This window comes from Ostrea edulis, chromosome 7, assembly GCF_947568905.1.
Source record: "Ostrea edulis chromosome 7, xbOstEdul1.1, whole genome shotgun sequence".
NCBI classification, from domain to species: Eukaryota; Metazoa; Mollusca; class Bivalvia; order Ostreida; family Ostreidae; genus Ostrea; species Ostrea edulis.
This window is the reverse complement of record NC_079170.1, coordinates 52,168,949-52,193,210: the sequence shown is the minus strand read 5'-3', so window position 1 is coordinate 52,193,210 and position 24,262 is coordinate 52,168,949. Positions and strand designations below refer to the sequence as shown.

General features: G+C 35.9%; 2 protein-coding genes across 3 annotated transcripts; both read right to left on the bottom strand.

The window, feature by feature from the left end:
• Window positions 1-425: 425 nt before the first annotated feature.
• LOC125653255 (uncharacterized) lies at window positions 426-10,003 on the bottom strand. Its single transcript, XM_048882630.2, has 4 exons — window positions 8,922-10,003; window positions 8,266-8,485; window positions 2,708-2,815; window positions 426-1,025 (listed from the first exon to the last, which is right to left on the bottom strand). Exons 1-4 carry the CDS (start codon window positions 9,042-9,044, stop codon window positions 607-609), a joined length of 870 nt encoding a protein of 289 aa, XP_048738587.1. The 5' UTR covers window positions 9,045-10,003; the 3' UTR covers window positions 426-606.
• Window positions 9,101-19,861, bottom strand: LOC125653242 (solute carrier family 49 member 4 homolog). Of its 2 annotated transcripts, none has more exons than XM_056144709.1 (11): window positions 19,533-19,815; window positions 17,385-17,475; window positions 16,749-16,912; window positions 16,541-16,592; window positions 14,466-14,611; window positions 12,829-12,958; window positions 12,511-12,619; window positions 12,356-12,423; window positions 12,056-12,174; window positions 11,282-11,464; window positions 9,101-9,216 (listed from the first exon to the last, which is right to left on the bottom strand). In XM_056144709.1, exons 1-11 carry the CDS (start codon window positions 19,780-19,782, stop codon window positions 9,203-9,205), a joined length of 1,326 nt encoding a protein of 441 aa, XP_056000684.1. In that variant the 5' UTR covers window positions 19,783-19,815; the 3' UTR covers window positions 9,101-9,202. The 2 variants fall into 2 exon arrangements, with proteins under 2 accessions (XP_056000684.1, XP_048738566.2); XM_048882609.2 differs by lacking the exon at window positions 9,101-9,216 and adding an exon at window positions 10,714-10,874 and having other exon boundaries at window positions 19,533-19,861.
• Between the last annotated feature and the right edge of the window lie 4,401 nt (window positions 19,862-24,262).

Genomic DNA, 24,262 nt, shown 5'->3' with positions numbered 1-24,262 from the left:
TTGTGACGCGGTCGATATTTTCCACAAAAGACGTTACGTTGATGTATTGTGACATCAATTTCAGAGGATACTGACACCGGATCAGAAAACCTCGGTGTAGTGACTCGGAAAATCTTACACACTCTGTGAAATCCACAGTATCAAAAAACGAAAGATTGATGGGTATATGATGAAATATTTTATCCGTAATCGGATATTCGGTGGCATATAGTTTTTGGTACGACTGTTGTCTGTTAGACAATATTTAACGTTAACCTTGGTCATGGTTTTTGAATAGATGTTGCGCTCATAATTGGCATGTGTGTATTTCTTGTGGAAAGACTTTTCCTTGGATACCAGAACTACTTTGCAGCCATTTGGGGACATCAGTTTTTCACAAACATGTACACATTTTGTGATTTTATAAACAACGTTCACGCTTTACAATCACTGTACATTTAATTATGTTAATAAAACAAACCTCTATGTTGTTTATGAAAATAAGTTGCATGCATATAGTGAGTCAAATTAAACAGACATGTGCATGCACAAGTAGTTATAACAATAGATGCAGTCCAATTCTAATTACTGTTGCTATTTATATAATTATTATTCAGTACTGGCACACTATGATATGTCCTTAGATATATTCTGAATTCCAACATCCTTCTCATCAACATCGCGATTTCTCAATGTGGTGCCCGCACTATTGACGTCACTGACTGTCTTCGTTTGATGACACGAATTCGAAGCAAACACTCGTATGCTATAAATAGTAAAGCAGAGTAGATGAATCAGTGGTACAACTATTAGAGCAGTTGCAATCGTTAATAGAACAGTATTTGGCATTTTGTTCCAGTCCAGAATTTCGTAGATTGTTCCCCCACCAGCTTCTTGGTAGATAGCTGAGAACACGGTGTACAGTACAGACAGAAGAACAGCCTGGTATACGTGTAAAAGACGTACGGTTTTCGCGGATATGATAAGGTTCGATAAAGCGTATACAGAGTTGATCGCATGTTTTAAAATACTATTGGCATCCATGTCTGAAAAAGCAATAAAATAGATGATCATTAATGTGATCACAAACGATAGCTAGTCAGGCAGTAATTACTATACATTGTACATTTCGCATTTAATCACTTTTCCGTAATTTTAAATGAATAAGTACATTGTAGTGTCAATGTATGTGATACTTTGACCACAATCTTTCAACGACAGTATAAGTTACCGGTAACAAAGCAGAACGGTGCAGTGATGTTAGACATCCTTTTGTTTATTTGCATTACTTTTTAATGAAAACAAGACTTCGTTGGCCATTAGATATAAAATTTATACCGAGTCTCTCTCTCGTACATGTAGTCCCACACTACATACCTACATGGGACAACTATCCACTGATTTTGTATAGCATTTTAACAAACAGCATACTTATTATAAACACTCACTGTGACCATAAACCTGCCCCTTGTGTCACGGTATAAACAAATTTATAATGAGCTACACTACACCAGAATGCTTGAATGTCAATTCATTGCAGTGCAGATCCTCTCGAGATGAAAGGTTTATTTCCTGTATAATCTAATCCGTGAGTTGCCCAACCTTAGCCCCAAGAATCCTTAATCTAGATAAGAGTGTTTCTACATTTTTGGCCAAAACATTGTTCTCGCGCATGTCCTATGGGGCCCTCTGTATTCTTTATGTAGATGATACCCCTTATATAGGTAAATCCACCGTGATCCAGACGGCAATGGTTCTAGCAAACGTAAATAAATGTTCAACGTACACTCGAGAAATATGCTTGATATATATTATTTTCACAAACTGTAATCGTGATATTCGTGAGAGGAAGTATATGTTTTAAAAAATTCTTCTCCTGTATGGGGAATATACCCATTGTATGTGGCGCATCTCAGTTTACATTTACATGAACTGTGGCAAAGTTGTTTTGGGGAATATTATCTATAAAATGATTTTGCTATCGATCAGGGTGATGCGGTTTGTGTCTGTAATGTAGCTCTTCAACTGCGTACGTAAAAAATGAATTTCATTTTTTGAAAACATTTACTGCTACGCTTTTAAAGAGTTCTCGCTTCATGACAAACATGCCGGCGTGAAGCGTTGCAGTTCATACCCTCATGTATTTCATTTTTATAAATTTACATTCTATCGGAATTCCCAGTCGTTAAATAGACGTACTATATTTTTTAATATTCATATGCGTATTTTTAAAAACTGCATCGCATTCATGAGGAATTTGTCACTATTACATTTGGTAAAGGTAACAAAGGGGAAAAAAATTTGGAATGTAAATATACATGTTTATGGGTTTATGGATTGTTTTTCTGAAATTTCCCTTCATTTTTTTTAAAATTCTGTATACTCTAGAGGCCCTTTATTTGAATGAATATTATGCCTGCTTTGCCAAATTGTTCTGGATCCGCTCCTGAATGGAATGGGTGTTTCATCAAACCCAAGGCAAATATGCCGGTATGGTCAACATTAAACAAGTGCAACAGATGGGAAAAACAACATCGATTGACATTGTATGTACATGTATATACACATGTATCAACGGCAACTAAAGTACATCCACACGTATCTACGAGGATCATTCATTAAATATGCAACCTATGGCTTTCCATTAAATATACATGTACATGCATGTGACCATCAGAACCTTGAACGTAGCCCTGTTTACTAAGATAATTCTGTAATTTGCTAGTACCTGGTGTTAAAAGCGTATAAAACAACAATGTTATCACTACAGCTGTGACAGTTGAGATATTGAATAAGACCCACTGTATCTTCATGTACCAAGGAATCTCACACTCATCTGAAAAAGAAAGCAAACATTAAACCATTAAACAAGCTATCACCGAATGCTGTCAAGATATAGGGCTCACGGCGGTTATGACCGGTCGACAGGGAATGCTTACTCCTCCTAGGCACCTGATCTCATCTCTGGTATGTTCGGGGGTCCGTATTTTCCCTTTTTGAAATTTTGTAATTTCATTTATTTTTATTGAACATTAATAATCTAAATGAAAATCTATCATCATCGGGACACTTAAGTCGCCTCTTTCCCAATAAACAACTTAGGTGATATAGGCTACACAGTTGTTCTGCAGAAAATGTTGCAATTGCAAAAATGGACTGCCACACGTACTGGGATAATTTTAACACTACCTTGTACTGAGGCCGATAGATGCCAGAGTATAGAATTAATATTCATTTAACTGGCGGCCGCCACTTCATTTATGTTGCGGCTGCCACTTAATTTTTCTGGCGACCGACACTTAATCTATATATGCCGACTGTCAATTTCAAAAACAATTTAATTCATATTGCTGAGTGATTATTTTGGAAAGATTTAGAATACTAGTATGTAGTACGCAAAAACGTAACATCATTTTTCAAAGTGTAGGGAAAGTCGGAGGAGAAATTGTCTACTACAATTGTTGACAAACAAAAAAGGAACCTAAATACATGAATGTCTCTTTTGCCCAAAATTCATACATGTATTCCTAAATTGAAGGGAGGGGGCTTCGTTCGTTCTTCTATTCATCAGTTCATTCATTATTATATTTTTACCATTCATTACTACCACCAAAAGAGTGGGGTGGGGGGGTCAATCCGCCAATTAATTTTATTTCACGTGTGAAAATAACTTAGTATGCATAGGAAAATAACAGAAAATGAACGTTGTTAAAAAAAAGTGGAGGGTCAACCCCCTGGTTCTACGTGCCTGATACGTTGGTATATTAAGTACACGTAAAGATTTGCTCGTGCGCGAATCTTGTCGACATTTGATATCGTGAACATTTATAAAACTTTGTAAATTGACAGCACAATCGAAAAACAATAATGCTCTTAATTGTATATTACATACATATTACTAAGTATTGAAGAGGGAGATTACAGAGATTGTATCCCTTTCATTTTGAGAGAGATAGAGAGAGAGAGGGGGGGTGAGTAACTGGCGGCCGCCAGATAAATTAACTAGCTGCCGCCAGTTAATAAGGGGCGGTCGCCAGGTAATAAGTGGCGGCCGCTAGTTCAATGAATAATAATTCTATACCCTGGCACGTATTGGCTTTTGTAACTTTGTATATAATTGGAGGTAATTTGTTTAAAAGTACACATATACGTCTGCTAATTACAAGATTTGTGAGAATTTTGATTCTGAACGAGAAGTACTTTTGTAAGAATGTCATTATTTCCTCGCAAACGTCATTTCACGTGTTTAACCATTTATACATGTATATCTAAAACAGAAATAGAGATCTTTATTACAGGTCTAAGCCGTCTGTTTTAAATGAATTGTTATTGAAAGACAAGTCATCTAAGATTCGTTTGTGTCACATACACAAAAGAATCTTTTTAAATAAAGCTGTATACTATTGTCTCCTTTTTTCGTAAAAGATGCATTTCTCTGAAGTATTTGTGCTATTCATTTGCATGTGATTTGTAGACAAGACGGAAGTATGCATGTGTTTAATAATAAATATTATAGAACTCGAAAAGTAGTCATTCTGACATTGTGTTTTTGTTCATATATTTATTCATTTTTATGTTTTGTTGCGTTTTAATCCCTGACATCAGAACATGAAACTCAATACTAAATGTCTATCAGCGTTTGTTCAAGGCTAATCAGGTATTCACTGATGGAGAAACTTGTGTGTTCAAATCAATGAAATATTTCCGAATTCTTACGGCCAAAAATCATCGTAAAACTTGACTTTACAACTTCTAATATCCGTAATGAACTTTTCTCACGATGAGATCTCGATCTACCATATCAATGTCATCTGTATACAGAGTGGCATCCAGTAAAATTACTCCGACAGATTCACATCAATGAAGTTAATTCATTTTGTGTACATGGAAATGTTAGTTGTGTAAAGAAAACACTGTGCAAAATCACCCATGTGCTAATCTGGTACAACGGTGGGAATGTGTGATATGAAGAAAGCTTCATGTATGCACAACTCTTCGAAGAAGAGACGTGCACGCTATAACAAATTTTGAAATGGCAATGAAATATACCGATTCCCGTAAAGAAAAGTATGTGCGCTTTGAAGGGATATAAAATTACGTTATCTCAATTATATTTTTATTCTAGAATGGTGACATAGAGTCATATTACAATTATGTAAGAATCAGATATCGGATTGATACGATGGCAAAGTTATGTACATGTATTTTTTACTTTAACAGTTTACTGCAGCAAAGACTATACAATATATACACTTACTTTTTCACTACCGTGGTACTCTTAGTAATGCACGTTCTGTCATCGTTTTAATGAATGACAGCTTACACTAAATAGTAAAGATTTTGTGACACATGAAATAAAACACGTATACAAACAGCAGGAAAAGCAAAACAAAAGTACCGCAAACGGTACATCATTGGGACATTGATGACAAACAGTGCAATATCTGTATCCATAATGTGAAAAAATCTAGGAAACTATTTGACCTACTTTTAGCCCTATTGTAGGTCATAGTGCACCAATTAAGACGAAATGCGAACTGAAGCTGTATTTCTCTGAAAGAAAGGGCAATACCTGTATCCATTACGAAAAAAAAAATATCTGGAAAATTGACCTACTTTTAGTCTTAAAGTAGGTCACGGTGCAGCAATCCAATTGAAATGCAAATTGAACTTGTATTCCTACGAGAGGAAGCTTGTGACTAAATTTCAGGGCAATATCAATACCCGTAACGAAAAACGTCCTTAAAAGCATTTGACCTACTTTAAGTCCTAAAGTAGGTCACGATACACCAATCCAGCTGAAATGCAAAATCAATCCTACGCTTCTTGAGAGAGAATTTGTGACTGAATTTCAATATCCAATATCAATTACATTTGTAACCAGCTGTGATTTTTTTAACTTGATAACTGTATTTTATTGTGCAAAGATCCCCGAACATTTTCGGGAGAGCATATAGCCGCTGTCGTGTCTGTCCGTCCATCAGTCCGGACTCATCTCAGTAAACGTTTCATCAGACAATGATCATAACAAATGTTCTTTGAAACAAGGACTTTTTGACCAATGTCTCTCAAAGTTATTTCGGAAAGGTTAAGGTCACATTAAAAGTTTCATATTTCAACAGTTTTTAAACAGGTATTGGTCATATATCACACAATTATGAAATAGGCAAATGGCGTTCAGACAGAGGTCACTCAAGGTCATTTTGTAAAGGTCAATGTCACTATGAACAGACACATTATAGATGAAAAACCCTTCATTTCAACGATTACTTTTCATATATGAATACACAATTGTGCGAATGACTTACGCGCAAAGGTTTTGATATAAGGAAACAGTTACTCATTTCAACAGTTTTTGAACAGGTATTGATTATATATCATTAAAATACAATGTAAGTAATAGACAAATGTCTTTCCAACAAGGGTTATTCTAGGTCATTTTGTAAAGGTCAAGGGCACTCAGAACATATACCTTATGTATGAAAAAATTCATTTCAACAATATTTCAACAGTTAAATTAAATTGATCATTGTGCGAGTCATTGTATTATTGGTTAGATGCAGTTAGGAGAGCACCCATCAGTTTTACCGATATTGAATTGATGTCGGGGTTATAGTTCTTATGTAATATCTACGTTTCAGTAAATTATTATTTTGCTATGAAAACAATTTCAAAATTGGTTGTAGTTAATTAGACTACAATTCACAATGAAATCGCATCGCCACACTAAACAATAATATGGACGTCACAATGCCTAACCGACCCAAACATCGGTGACTATTTCATGGCGGATAAAATGGGATGTTACCATGACACTTCTAGATTTATTATAATTATCGGCGTTACACATTTAACAATAATCTATTAAAATGTGGAAATGATGCGACCGTGTGTAGATAAACTCTCGTAAGGCGCGTATATTGCTTTAAACAATCTCACGTGCTTATCGTTAATTTTCTTCGTATCAGTACATTTACATTCTTTGCACACAGAGAGACGAGGAAACATTAATACCATGAAATATGATCTTTTATTTGTATTTAATTTTTTCAGCATTACGGTTCATGGAATTACGTACATTTCTTTCTGGAGATTGCTTGTAGAGCGATGACATGTTCACCTCAGAATGTGTACAACCCCTATTGGATATGGTATTTACTCATTCAAATGTGCAGGGAATTATCTTCAAAGCATATAATTATACCGGTACTTAGGACAGACAGGGTCTATATACCAATTGTAAAATTGCCTATCGGAGAGACTGGTAGTTCATGTGTATTTAATTTGTGTATGTGTAATGTGTATTTGTTTCAAATGTGCAAAAGATTAACTTCAAAGCAAATGATTATACCAGTATTAATGACATACAGGGTCTATGTATAATTGCCTATTAGACAGACTATGACATTCAATGTGTATTGGCTTCCTCGTTCCCTCATAATTTTAAACACTTATCTCGCATATATCTGTCTTATCATGCATTCTCATCGAATAAAGCACAGTGTGCCACGACACCGTGTGTCTGATTCTATCGACATCATTTATAAAGTTTGTCAAATCTTACACGTAATTTGATCATAATTCAAAGCCTGTCTTAACATTTAAATTTCATTTACCATGCAGTCGATGTTTACTTTGTGATGTTTTATATACACACATATTCTGATCTTAAACAAATATCTTTCATTTGTCCTTTAACTGCACTCCATTTGAAATACAGTAAAATAAGAAGGGTACATGTACTTGACTGGGGACCGTGTGTTGTTCTAACGCTGCTAGCGTCTACCGTCTTATAAAAGTTTACAAATTTAAAGTTAGAAAAATTCCTTATATGCATGTTACATATTGTACATGTATTATTATCTGTTTATCATTTAGTAATTAAATCTGCGGTGGATGACGGGTATGTGCACTCAGTAATAGAAAAAATTATGGAAAAGTAATTGGATATTTGATGCAAGAATGTGAAATATTTTATGACTATATAGGCTTGTGGTGCTCGGATTTTTTTTATTCACCAGATGGTATTATGTATTCCGAGACGAGAATTAGCACCCAATACAAATGAAAACATAAGGATAATTTTACTGTAATAGATTTACCAAAGAAAAATAAGTGCAACAAAAAATAAAATGCAAAGCTTTTAAATCATCAAGACTTTACCCCAAAGGAGAGAGAGAGAGAGAGAGAGAGAGAGAGAGAGAGAGAGAGAGAGAGAGAGAGAGAGAGTTCATGTATCAGTAACAACTGCACAAATAATGCTGACATAGTACATGTAATACATACCATTTTCAAGCAACGCTTTCTTTGAAATGTTAACGTAGAAAGTTATAGCACAATCCACAACTGAAAACAGCACAAGGAGGATGTACCCCCAGTTTGTCAAAAAAGAAAGCCATTTTGGATTAGGATGGTCGTCGATGAAATAAAACTGCAGGGCAATGACGAGGAGATGGAATATGGCCCATAGTAGCGTCCATGCACAGAAGAATTGCGAGCGGAAGAACTGTTTGAAGAAAAAAAAGTTTGAAATATGAAAAAGTATACCTATATTTTTTTTAAAGAAAAGATATAGGTCCTTTGCTTATCTGCCAAACGCAAAACTTTTTGGTTCGTCTTGTACGTGATAATCAAAAGAATATGAAACGTACTGGATATTTATTAAATTAGTTACATGTAATAATTGCACGTATTCGAGTTATTCATGGACCTACACAGCACAAGAGTTTATTTGCAACTGCTGTAGAAAATTGATAAATGCAGTATCCTAATCAGAAAGATTAACAATCGAAGTATGATATTACTTGCTGAAAAAGAAAATTCGGTCATTTCATTTTAAATGCAACTGCAAGAAATCTAAAGTAAACACTTCTGTTTTGCATACACCCCTTTTTGGTTTTGCAAGAATTTATATTCTTATTTGCTATCCATTCACTACTTGCCTGTGCTGTTACAAAATTCCTAGGGTGACTGTCACCAAATCCAAATCTCGGAATTCTGAATTCATCTCGGATATTCCCACAAGTCCTCGTGGTCATTTTACCCGTTTCTGGATCCCTGGTCATGTTTCCTGAATATCTCGTCTTTGTGCGACATCCGTCACAAACGCTCACAATCTTTGTAGTTTCATCAACGATTTATGACGGTAGAAAGGTCGACACATTTTCCACTTTATTGCAACTTGAGGCAGAATACTTTTAAAACCGTGTACCTGGATGGTCGTTCAAATCATCTCTCCTGTAGGTAAACTCCTTGGAACTATATGGTTTAAGTACACTTATCCAAAATGCCAAAACAAAATATTGACTACTTATAAAATAGATGATATATAACAGAAGTCAGAATTCTAATAAAAGTGGCGGTCACTTCATGCGTGACAGTTAGATTAGCTGTTTTACTTAATCCTGTTATTACCTGTCTTTAAATTTATTTGAACAATTCGCAGTAGGAGTAAAGTTTGTCCAATACCTGATATGTTCTTTGACAATAGTTTTTTTAAAGCTCTTTTATGGATGTCGACAGTTATATAAAGAATAGCAATCATCTGAATGACAATCATAAACATAAAAATTAAACATCGATACAATGATGACCTTTTGACTATTTGACCTACATGTATATTCTAAAATGTTTGCGTGTATCAATCAGTGTTTTATTTCTTGTAATACAAGTTTATGTATTCTCTCAAAACCACTTATAAAACATGGCACACGAGGTCCACAAATAACATACAGAGGACGTTCATTCAGATATCACACACGCGGGGAAAAAACTTGCGAAAATAAAATAAAATAATCAAATCCAAGGACTAACTCCCTCCATAAAATTTTAAATAACCTGATTAATATTTTGTTTGTTACATTGTAGTTAGATTTAATTTAAATAATTGATAAAATGTGAGTGTTAGGATTTGTGCAATAACACCATGAAACATTGGAGTGCCTACAAGTAGTCTGTTTTACATGTATATATTAGTACCATTATTCATTACCAATCTCATTTCTATTACATAGTTGACAAATTCTACATTCTCGTGGTATGTTACAGTGACTACATCACAGTGACTACATATGTATATAAGAACATTCTTATGACGAAGTGGTGACGTACCAAGAGAATATAGAATTTGTGCTAACCTTATGACTTGTAATAAAACAGATATGATTTTGATATATGATATAAATTATTTAACATCATAAAAGTTTATGCACTATCCATTTACTACTGTTTGTATATATAATATATGTGAATTCAAAGAGCAGTATGGTTCACGGAAATAAAGAATCTGAAACTGGTAAGAAAATTACCATTATTCTTAGAGAGAGAGAGAGAGAGAGAGAGAGAGAGAGAGAGAGAGAGAGATACAATACAAACAGGTACATTCCAAATCTATACTGAAAATACTGCAGAGGTTCTCATCGTCCAAGTGAGAGCTGTACTATAACTGTAACTGACATGCCTTTGAATACATGATTGGGACACTGACGGGGTAGGGGTGTACTTATAGTGATAAGTAAATGACCAGGGTATATTAAGTCAATGATCAATAGCTGGTCAGGGTATACTTAGAAGTGATTGATAGGTGGTAACTGTTTAACTTCTACGACTTTAATTCATTAACCAAAACATGATGAGTATGTATGGTAATTTAAACGTACAGTTATTCCTGCAGACCAGGCAAAAAGTAATACATTTCGTGTCAGTCAGAGAGAAAGATCGAGAGAGAATCTTGAATCGATTATAAAAACTTTATTGAAAATATTTGAAACAGATTTAAAACTACTCGTTTTTTTCCTCGTCAATATTAGATCTACGATAGTTGTCCTTGAGCAAACACATACACGGAATGCAAACAGTTATAACTGCCATCAAACACCAGTTCTCCCACGACGACCCTACAGACAGACAGACGGATGAGTTAGAACACGGACAATAATTATTAGTAGTAACACTAAACCAAGATTTATGAGAAAAGGAAAAGTTCATCAATGGTAAATTCATTTAGAAACTTATAGGAAATGACAGAACTTTTCGAACATAATTCACCTATATTTCAAAAAGATTTATATTTTATATGAACGATTTCGCATTTCAGATTCTGCTATCAATGATGATTTCAGTCCTCTAGATAAAATCTCATTGTCATTTTAACACAAATTCAAAATGCATACATGTATATCAAAATTGGCAATGCATGTACTTTATATATACAACCACGACAACCACGACTTTTACCATGCTTTTCATATATCTGACAGCAAATAGAGACGTGTGGCCTGAAACATTCCTCTTACATACATACCTATTTTTGGAATCATTTGTAGGAGAAGGAAGACGAAACTAATCACATTGGCCAATAAGGTTAGTAGGACATTTGTCAGTCCCTCGGCCACAGGGTAACACACTTCACAACCCATCTCAAAGTACAGGGGAGTCGATGCCTGCAGACACATAGTCCCCAGTATAATGGACACATACAGAGACACTGCAATAGATCAATCAATTAGGCTATTAGCTCCATTGTTTTCTTTTCGATTACAAGTCTGTAAAAGTGGGAATAAGCGATACACCACGGAATCCGGGAAAAAGTAGATATCTGCTGTTCGTGATATATATTTAGTTTAGTCTTATTTAGTTTTAGACTGGTGTATCGATAAAGCAGTGATGAAATGGTGACGATGGTGAAATAATGTGGTGGTGCGATAAAACGATTAACGTTTGTGACGTCAGCACGATAGTAAAATAGTACGTACATGAAAGGCCGTCGAAATTCACCATCGCCTTTATAATTTTACCGGCATTACTTATCACGTTGTTGTCCACACATTTTGTCTTCTTCGTCGTGACATTAACGCGTCGCCGTATCGGTTAATCGGCGTGACATTAACGCGTCGCCGTATCGGTTAATCGGCGTGACATTAACGCGTCATCGTATCGTTAATCGGCGTGATATTGTAAGGAGCAGTAAGGCCCTGTCTGGATTTCAGAATGATTGAATAATCCGTGTCAACAAACAACCCACAGTAACCTTGTGTAATTGATGTTTCAAATGGGTAAATTATTCATAAATGCATACCCTCTGAGTCTGGCAATATGTCCTCTACTAATAAGATAAACCATAGGAAAGCTAGGCCTCCGACTACATATAAACCAATCAGGAAAAAACGGTGATGTCGACTGAAAATGTCGGCAAATCTAAAAAAATAATCAGTAAAGCCAAATAGTATTTCAAAACATCATTAAAATTGTCTCCTAAAAGTATCATCAAAATTTTCCCTCAACTTTTACACCAGGAAACGTTTAGGTGACTGTATGAACTATGCATGTGTTTCAGTCAGCATAAACGACTTACTGCAAGTAACAGTGAAATGCAAACCTGGAGATCACAATGCTGGATACGAATCCTGCACAGATAGCAGACGCCCCTAACCATGCCACCTGGTCCTGAAAGAGATACTCGGAATATATTGCTATATATATTTCCAAAAACATATTGTCGTTTATCCATCAAATTAGGTATTTAAAACAAACCTGACTGAACCCATGCGGCTTCAAGTAGACATCGAAGATACCTTGCCATACATTGAACACGCCCATGGATATGCTATATATAGCAGCTATTATCCAAAACTCTCGAATTCTGCAAAATATTTAAAAGCAAAAATGTTATGTTAAAAGTTATGATTATGTATATAATTATAAATAATATACATAATTATAAATATGTATATAAATTATCATTCTCTGAAATTGCGGTAATATGGAATATAAAGTCAGTCTTCCGGTAAAGGAAAAGGACACTGGATCTGCAGCATTGTTTCATTATATCATGTTTTCTTCTTTGATTACCTAATTATCTTCTTCAGTCCATTCTTGAACTCAATTCGAGGAATGGCCGCTGTTTTCGTTGGAGGTATTTTTGGCTTGTTTGGAAAATATATCAACATAACAACGAACAGCAGGACCGCCCATGCACACTCTACAACACGTTCAATACGTGGGAATATATAACTATACATGTAAGATACGTGTAACATCAACCGAAGACACACAGCACAATACGTGCAGCAACGCCATTTAATGCTAGACACAGTCTGTCGATATCAATGACGTCAGTGATAGCCCGCTGATATCCAATCTCTACACACCACGTGACAAGCTTTAACCCAATGAAAATCATTGACACATAGGACTTTAAACGTTCACTGTTTGATATTTAAAAAATAAATTTTATCATTGAAATTACATGAGAGTGCATGAACTGCGACGATTCATGCAGGCAGACTTCCTGAAGCGCGTTAGCCGGTGTGAAGTGTTGCAGTCCATGTATTTTCAAACCTGAATTTTATTTCTTATCTTTACATATTCTACTTGCATCTCTGTCAGAATTCCCAGCCGTTAAATTAAACGTACTATATCTATCTGTATTCATACGCACATTGTTCATACGCGATAATGAGTTTCACGAAGTACTACATGTAGTTTGCCGGAGTGAAGCTTCGTAGTTCATACGCTGATATATTTTCAAAAATAAAATTTATTTTTTAAAGTAACATTGTTTAAAGAAGGTGACTTAATGAGTACGGTAGACCATGTACATATTACTTCTCACCATCGTTTCAGTGGACACTTTGTATTTTTTCTAATCGAGATTCTGATAAATGCTCTTACACTGATTGACTAATTAAAAGGGGTTGTGTATGCACCCGTAGAAACTCATATGTACTTAACTCTAGAAAGTTTATAAACATACATGTTGCCGTGAAAGAAAAGTAGATTCACTATCTAAAACAACTTTCCTCCAGAAAAGATGTTTTTGGATTTGTCCCAGCACAACTACCACTGTGGATCAGCTCATTGGTACTATAATATGTAATTCGCTTCCTAGTGTCAAGCCAAAAAGTCATAAACATGTAATTTGTAGTGTATATACGTTTCATCTGCGGATCTAGGGGTGTGTGTGTGTGTTACGGGGGTTGCACCCCCCCCCCCTTCGATTTTGGGGGAGAGAGAGAGAGAGAGAGAGAGAGAGAGAGAGAGAGAGATCAGATTATGGTTTTTATATTTTTCCAGGAACATCATTACTGCATTGATTGTCGGATAAAAATCTAAATTCAAACAGTTAGTGGGAGGGGTTTGGTTTTTGCTATGAAAGAAAAGTAGATTCACTATCTAAAACAACTTTCCTCCAGAAAAGAACTCATTTTTACTGGACTGTTTACTTCACCCCTTAGCAATAAACGTTGTAAATTCGTTTGTCATTTGTCATTTTAGGTTCTTTTTTTAAAGAGTGTTTTAATTGGTAGCTAACCTATATCAAAGAGCAGAAAAAAAGTACAAATTATATTTCATGATATCAACAATTCAAACCTCTGGTACACCCCACCCCCCTTTTCTAGATAGTGTGTGTGTGTGTGTGTGTGTGTGTGTGTGTGTGTGTGTGTGTGTGTGTGAAAGATACATATATATATATAAAATATCCATACCGACATACATCAGCAGCATGATTTGTTCTTGTTCTTCTTGGATCCGCCTCTGATCGGAAGTAAAGGTGAAGTTGTTCATTTGGTGCAAACCAGTGGTCAAGGTAGAGGAGTCGTTATGTATGTACTCAGGCGCACTGGACAAGTTACTGAGGCGATACACAAAAAAGTTGGGTTGTTAAAAAAAATGAAAAACATAATTTTCTATGGCAATCATTGCAATAAAACAAACGTGAAAAAAGTTGTTTTTTTTATATACTTTTTACATTACATGAATGTTACATGTGCTGAATTTCTATTAAAATCTATTCCTTCTCATTTTCAACAAAGAAGACACCTTTTTCCTTTTTCTATCTAGTAAGATCAGGGGTTGTTTTTTTTTTTTTTTTTTTTTTTTTTTTTTTTTTTTTTTTTTTAGAGCTGTCTGTCCGCGTATGAATATATACAGTGTAGATTCGACGAACAACGGTTTGAACTACTAGCAAATAAACACACGTTTAAGCAGTGTGAAGTGACATGTACTGTATATCAACTTGAAATTCAATAAGGAAAAACATACAATTTCAATCTTGTTATGATGTTTTATTCTATGCGTGTAGAATTTGTTCTTCTTGGGTTATTTTCCTTCACTTTCGTGCCCCGTGGGGATCCGCGTTAGAATATGTCCTCAATACCCCTTGCTTGTTGTAAGAGGCGACTAAATTGGGCGGTCCTTCGGATGATACTGCAAAAACCGAGACCCCGTGTCACAGCAGGTGTGGCAAGATAAAAATCCCTCCCTGCTCAAAGGCAGTAAGCGCCGAGCATAGGCTTAATTTTGCAGCCCTTCACCGGCAATGGTGACGTCTGCATATGAGTGAAAATTTTTACATGTAGCAATTCTTGTTACTGTTGCTTTACAGTTACACATGCATACACTTCATCGTATACGAGTACCAGGTACATATTCTTACACACGTGGCATATTCATACACATACAGACATGCATAACGGGCCAATCGATAACGTCGATGCCGTTCGTTTGAAGGAAAAATAGTCTTGCTGTAACGTCTGCGATGCAGTTTAAGCCTTTATAAGATCTTCTGCAGCGGATCCCATGGTGTCTCAATATTCTGGATATAGTCTTAAGATGAATGGACCTACCATGATGCCCAGTCGTTTGCATCGACTTAGTCACAGCAGCCGTAAACCTATCCCGGAAGTGACGTTATCGTGCGTACACTTGTTCACACAGCGTTATCAGAAATGGTCGATCAGTCTGGTTGGGTAATCATTAAGTGATTTTTTCAATATTGTTAGACCAAGGATGAACGTGAAAACGTCATCCTACCTTCCGCCGATTAACGCCTTCTTGCAGCGTACGAATGGCTAGATTTCGCATTTCATTGCTTTTCAAAACGTAGCATTATTCTTATTCTTTATCTGATTATCTACTGTTGGTTTGTCACGACAAAACTCCGCCCCAGACTGCGCTTCAAAGACACCTGCAAAAGGGATATGAAGAGTGCTGGAATCGACAAGCAGTCGTGGGAAAGCCTCGCAAGATCCCGGGACTCTTGAAGGGCCGTTGTGCAGAGCTGAGCAGAAGCGCATCGAGTGCCCGAAAAAGAAAAGAACCTCCCGCAAGTCCAGCTTCACAGGCCAGGCGGTGGCAATTCACACCTGTAGTCTTTGCGGCAAAGACTGCCACTCCCACGTTGGCCTTCACAGCCACACGAGGAGATGCAGCGAATAGACCTGACACAACCTGGTGCAGCCATCGTCTCTCGAGACGGAAGGAGGCCGACGACGAAGCCATTGCAATGGCATAGCCATTGACTTTGGTACAGTCTAGACTGTAACTACATATACTGCGTTTATCATTAGAAATTGGCCAAAAATTGCACAACCATTTATCAGACAGAGAATCGAAACGAAAGGTACCCCCTTGTGCTGTTTTAAAGATCATTGTTCCATACGGATGCTCATTTCATTTTGAGCCGGTTTAAGAGGATTGTGGTATTTTCTTGCAAAAAGTTGAATCCTCTGGGGAAAAAATCTTGGATCCGCGCATGACAAATACTCATACACATACTCACCCTCGATTTTCCTCCTTGGATGAGGAGGGAGAAGTTTCTACAATTCTAGGCCCTGTAAAAAGCATTGAAATCCTAAATAAATCATAGCAAAGGAATATACACATACATAAATGATATGATATGCATGAACTACTTCAGATACTAAGAGTAGAAGAACCATTGCTGCACTTTCTAGTAATATAAGTTCTCCTGATTCAATCTATTATACCTATAATGAAAGAAATGGCGATTCCAAGCAAATTAAACCCTGAACTAATACTGGTGGCGGTCGTCCGTTCGTGGACCGGAAACCAGACGGCGGAGACCAGGGGAGGGGCTCCCATGGCAATAGGTCCTGCAAATCCATTTAGGGCCTGACCAATGTTTGCAGTCCTGAAATGAACAAAAACAAGGAGATGAAATCAAGGTACTGAAACTACTTAAACAGTACATAACGATTACTAGAGTTTGTATGATTTATACAACTGGTCATCAGAATTTTAGTATTTGTAATAGCTATCAAGTGAACCTTGATGGCCACGTTCCTGCCCAGGGTGTTCTCTTTACGAGTTTGGACCTGGCTGACTTTAGCTTTGAAATCAGTCTATCACGTATCATTAATTTCATACTGATTCTGAGCGATATACATGAAACGTAATAATTATATTTACTTCGAAAAAATATGCAGTCACAGAAAATAAAACGATTGAAATGTCAAGCTGTTTTGGTACTCAAGATGATATACATATTAGGTATATGATGCAATCAATGACCGCCAGGTAACACAGGGATGCATGTTCCTCCGTAATACCTGTACAACTGTTCCCACCTGACCGGTAATAAACTTAGATGATAGAATGATTACCAGGTAACATAAGGATGTTCGCTGGTGATACAGCGAATCCCAGCCCCCGCCGCCACCAAAAAAGCGGCCAACACACACGAGAAACGTAAGCCTGGAAAGATACATATTATTATGCAATAATTTTAAAATCATATACTTAGACACGTGCGTTCTGATTCATACCAGTTGTAGTACTAGTAACACATTTGTATGGCACGAAAGCTGAACCCAGACTTAAAATAAACATCGAAGAATACCATAATGATAATGATAATCGCTCCGATTTGCATGTAAATTGTGTAATTCACGTGACATGCATTTACATGTGTTTTTCTTTACAGATTCATTATAATCTCAATGATGTACTAGGTCAACACCATTTAAACAATGAAATGCTTTCTCTTTTGGTTCATCCGGTGATGAAGGTAGCAATCATTGCAGAAAAAGTTGCGTAACACGATAACGCGGGTTATGCAATTTTTTCTGCAATGATTGCTACCTTCATCACCCCCATGAAACAGCAAAGAAACACATTTTTTTTGTTTATACTCATATTTTTTTCAATATATAGACTAAAATAAAATATCATTGCACCCTTTGACCTTGACAACCCTCCATGTTTCGTAATTATTACGCGGACAGGTGGTACTAAACACTGGATAGAACTAGTGTATTCATTGTTTATGAAGAAAGCAATGTCAATTTCAAGAGAAATTGTGCTCCTTTGTTAGCTGACCTGCTTTTATATTCCTATGAAGCAGAATTTATTCAAAAACTTCTACGTGAGAAGAAAAAAATCTCTTGCTATGGCCTTCAATTCGACATTTAGATATGTCGACGACGTATCATCTATTAACAATAATAATTTTCATTCATACGTCGATTCAATATATCCCAGTGAATTCGAAATAAAATCCATACGTAGATATTAACGGCAAACTAACAACTCAACTGGCAAACGGGGTGATTTCAGCTTCTACATCGTCAACTACCCATGTTTATGTAGCAATATTCCATTATCACCTGCATATGGTGTTTATATCTCTCAACTGATTCGATACGCAAGAGCTTGTTCTGTGTATGGTCAGTTCTTAAAATCGAAGCAGGCTACTGACAAACAAGTTGATGGTGCAGGGGTTTTAACAGTAACAGTCTCGTTTAAAGTCAGCATTTCGCAATTTCTATGGTCGTTATAACGATCTAATTTGCCAATACAATTTATCATTGGGTCAAATGCTGCCTGACGTGTTTCATATCGATTGTTAGGATTTTCTTGGCACACTGATTTTGAAAACGGATAACTCTGATTACATGTACCTGATCAAGATATAGGGCTCACGGCGGGTATGACCGGTCGACAGGGGATGTTTACTCCTCCTAGGCACCTGATCCCACCTCTGGTATATCCAGGGGTCCGTGTTTGCCCAATTCTCTATTTTGTATTGCTTATAGGAGTTATGAGATTGATCACTTCGTTATCTTCACCTTTTATGCAAGAGAAAAAATTCAGTCAATGTAAATATCACAGCTTGACACCACCATACCCAATGGCACCAGAAAGCGTGTTCAGCACTTATATTGAAGAAAGCAGCCCTGGCTATTCAGTGGTTGTTACATCCTGTAGACTCACAAGCATGGAAAGTTGTAGAAAATCAAACAAAATAAAACAATGAAGTCAAAGTAAACAATACATGCCGAATTCTAAATTACTAGCAAACATTATATAAAATAATAATATAATATGACCATCATGCTCATCATTGTATATACTTCATTTTTTCATAATTATACATAAAACTGATCCCATGGAGATTCGGATTAGAATAGGTCCTCTACTTGCTTGTTGTAAGAGGCGACTATATTCATAAATAGGGCGGTACTTTAGATGAGACCGCAAAAAAACCAGGTGTGGCACGATAAAGATCCCTCCCTGGTCAAATGCCGTAAGCACCGAGCATAGGCTCAAATTTTGCAGTCCTTCACCGGCAATGGTGACGTCTCCACATAAGTGAAAGATTTTCAAAAGGGACGTTAAACAATATACAATCAATCAGTTATACATAAAAGTGAAACAAAATTCTTAAATTATTTAAGTTAGTTGGGATAAAGAAAATATGGAATTCATTCCGTGGTGCCTCTAATTAAATAACACAAAATATGAACATATACCTTTGACGTCGGCAAGCCAAGCGGAGAAAAAACCCGCCACAAGGTACCCAATCGGTCCCCAGTTCTCAAATAGCGCAATATCGCTGTCCTCCCAGTGGAATGCGTCTTCACTAGATTCGGCGATGGGTCCCCAGGTGTTCCAGTAGGCACCTTGTGTCATGGCTAACAGTGAAAACAGCAATAAAATATACCATCTCCGTTTATAAATGTTCGTTTCATCTTCCTGTTTTTCCCGATGCAAGTCCATCATGCTGACTCAAGGTACTAAGTAAGTACCCAATGCTTAGAGATTGAATTAATGTTGTCTGGGATAAAATTTATTTATCTATGTAAATAGGGCAAATTGGTCTCTTGTGGTTCGGATACACAAGAATTTCTTGTGCTATCAATGGGAACATGCGTGATATTTAGGTACACGTATGACACACAGTTGGAAAATTTTCATTGTATAAAACCATATAATTTTTTTTTATTGTACTGAGTGAAAGAGTAGGCCTATTGTACGAAAGCCGATTAGTATCATATAAGAAATAAATTCACCTACCACTATCTCGTAATTACGAGATAAATATCTCGAAATTACGAGAAAAGATCTCGTAAATACGAGATAATTATCTCGAAATTACGAAAAAAATATGTAAACATTGGTCAAATGATATCTTTCTTTATATGAGCTCTCCTCTCCTCATTCCGTCAGTGTGTTTTGGATGCTGTTTTAGATATAAGAAATCACTTTCCATTCAAAGCATCCAACTAGACCATTAGAATTTTTAGAAAGTTTTCTTTAGCTTTATTATTATTATAATTTTTTTTATTTACAAAATTTTTACTTCACACATACACTGTTGCATACATATGGGAGATAGGTTACACGGATATTTTCTTGGTAACAGATTTTTAGAAAGTTAACTTACCAAGCGAAATTTTATTCATGCACGTACCCTCACGGTACATATTGTCCGTTGGTACATGTACATATACTACATATTGTTGCCGACGATGGTATGTGCCGAGACAACGCATATTTTTTGCATCACGGTACATACTGTCGTCGGAGAAATAGACCATTGGAATATATTGTCGCCGGCCGCGGTAGATGGGAAAGGTGGGAGGGGGGGATAACTTAACTATAGGTATCTCTGTAGAGAATGTTTAGCTGTGGTTAGATGCTGAATTGTTTAATGCGAATGAATATTTGGAATTCTTGTACGATTCCAATACTATTTTTAATGGAGGGAACATGCGTTTTTGTTGATCTCATTAAATGATTACATGTTTGATTTGTTACATTTTATATATTGATGAATTTCAATTTAAAATATCCATAATATGAAAATATCATTATTTTGATACAGCACTATCCAGCGCTTTAAGTGTATACATCTTTTGGTTTTACTTTCTTAGTAACATGCATGTACAGGACTAGTGCCTCTGTCTGTCTGTCTGTCTGTCTCTCTCTCTCTCTCCTACTCAATATCTTAAAGTAACCAGTATGAAATGATTTGATCATTAAAGATATATCATGGCATTAATCAATAAAAAAGAAAAATATTGCATACATTTGTGTATATAGATATAGTCTAGATTTAAAAAAAAAAAATAGATAAATAAAAATCCAAACTTAATAGTTCAAGAAGTTTCATTCCTACATGTAGATCAGTACCTGATGTTACATGTACATCTAATGATGGTGAGGGTTTGTGTCGGTACATATTGTAGAAGGAGTCATGTACATAACAACTCTATCTGCAGGTTTCACACCTCAAACCTCCGTGATAAAACAAGAATAAACACCTGTTGATCTGTATAAATTATCCAGTTCTAATGATATTAGTCTTTGGTTATTGTATAACCCGATGAAAGAAATAAAACCCACAAGAAATGTGCATAGTAAACATATGCATTTCATATTTCTAAAAGTGTGATTATGACCGGAACTAAACTTACGCGGATCGGAACGTAAATTATAACCCGGAACGAAAACTATAGGTATTTAGCATTCCTAAATCATGCGACACCGGACGACAATATGTACCGTCACACACACTTTAAATAAGATCATTTCGATTTGCTGAGCAATCAACAAAGAGGGAAATAGTATCAAACTTTCCCAAGATTATCCATAAGTTGTGCAACTCGGCTTTATATCAATATTTTCTCGTAATTACGAGATGGTTTCTCGTAATTTCAAGATAATTATCTCGTAATTACGAGATCTTTTCTCGTAATTATGAGATAATGGAATGTGAATTTATTTTTTCACATGATACTAATAGGCTTTCGTACTATTGCTAGTAAATATCGCATTGTATATAGATTTATCTAGTTGCCGGGATCCAAAAACTTTTTGACCTGCGTTCGGTGTACAGTAATGCGGAATATGCCACTTTTCCACCTTACGAAGATACTTGTTTGTGAAAAATCTGAAGAAGTTTCGAGAATTTTGTCCCCTTGACTTCATGATGACTATAGGGGATTTTTATGTTTCCAAGACCGATGCACATTCCGTTTTACTTTTTACATACACCTCGGAAATGCAACTGGGAAACTATCGACACGTGTTTTTCTCAGCGGTTTTGTAATTTTATCTTAACACAATGAAGCCCTTCTGAGTTAGAATTCCTGCTTCCTAATGAAAAGGTTAGGGTGTGGTTAAAATGAGGGCTTACAATATGCATAATACATGAATATGGGAAATTCTTTTCAAATTTTTTTTTTGCTTTTTGAACAGCAAGACCATGTTACACGTAACAATACAGTTGAACTTCAGCATCTTGAATACCAATATTACGAATTCTGTAGATTTATCCCAACTATATTTTCTATATATATATATTTTCACCTCAAAAATTGATATCTCGGATACCTCGAACCTTTTTCTCGGTCCCATCGAGTTCAAAATAACGAAGTTTCACTGTATTCTTTAACATTGAAGCATTTTTATGCCGTGTCGCTTGGTTGATTGATTTAATTAACGTCCCCTTCGATAATTTTTCACTCATATGGAGACGTCACCATTGCCAGTGAAGGGCTGTAAAATTAAAGCCTGTAATTGGCGTTTATGGCCTTCACGGGGCCTTGGTTTTTACGGTCTCACCTGAAGAACCACCACATTTAGTCGCCTCTTACGACAAGCAAGGGATATACTATTAAGGACCCACATGCTTTCTAACCCGGATCCCCACGGCAATTGTGTGGATTCATTGTATGGATTCAAGTGTAGTGAAGTAATGACCCCATGGGACTATAGAACGGTTTCATATTTTAGGACCAAGAAGAGGCATACAGGCCTTATTATTAGTATTAGTGAAAAGCATCGCTAGTCTGTTCTGCATACATATATGCTAAATTCTAATATTTAGCAACAGGGGAACAGGAGCCCTGAAATTTACAACTTATGTCCTTGTTCCAAAGATGCTTCATAAAAAGATTGAAATGGGGTTTATCAAGAAGTTAAAAATGTTCAATTGTTAACACATTTAATCACTGCCCATTTTGGTCCCACCCTGATACCAAAACCCCTACCCCTGGGATCCTGAAATTTGAATTTTGGTAAAGGACTTACCTGGTCTTTCTTGACATTCATTTAGTTTCAATTTAGTATCAAAAGCACCAAAGAAGATGTTATTTAAGTGTTTTACACATAAACACTATATATACTAAGTTTGACCCCGCCCTGGAGTCAGAACCTCTACCCCGGGGATCATGAAATTTACAATTTTGTTAGAGGCCTTTCTATTTTACATCATTATAAATTTATAATTATACATTTAGTTTTTCTTACAGATGTGCAGTTGTAGAGAAGATATGTTTTTAAAAGTGGTCAATTTTTGACAGTTTTTGTCCCGTCCCTCAGGCACCTGGGGTGTACGAGTCCTCAAATTCATAATTTACGTCCCCTTGTCCCGAAGATGCTTCATACCAAAAAGAATTGAAATGGGGGTGATCAAGAAGAATTAAAAATGTTCAGTTGTTAACGCATGACGGACGACATCGGACGCTTACCATTTTTTTCGCATTTGACTTAAGATTTTCGTGGAAAAAACTTGAAGAACAGCGGTGCCTAGGTGACACAGGTGAGAACACATAGCCCCTGTGTCATTTCTTTCGATATCAGGAAATCCTTTCTTCGCATGAGGGAAATAAAAGTACATGTATGAATGAACGAACCTCTTATGAACTATGATTTCACCATCGAAAGAGTGTAATTATTTTATATGAATTTTTATGATTTTTCCGGAATGATAAAAATGGTGTTTTGTTTGCAAATAAGAAATTCTAGTAAAGTCCAAATTTCGCTGTGATTTGATCGATGATATGAATATCTGATAAAACATGCCTAAACGACTCGGAATAATAGCCGTTCGAATTCTTCAAATTTATAAAAAATGTTTATGAAAAATTTAATTTGTTATTTGTTAATATTTTTTTTTTAATTTACAGATGAAACTTCCAAAAATATCAGGAAAAAAAAAGAAGAAGATATATCGGAGAAATATATTTTAGAAAGAAATTGGAATGAAAATAATCACAAAATTCGGAAATAGTGCGATTTTTCAAAATTTAACCAAGCATTAAGAAAATATATATAATCACGGAGAACATTAATTGTAATAAGAATTAAAACTACATCTCCTCGATGTAAAATGGTTGTGTAATTTGTGAAAGTAATCAATATGTTTACAAAGGAACTATTTGATGTTGGTAGCTGGCGGCTGCATGGGGCTACT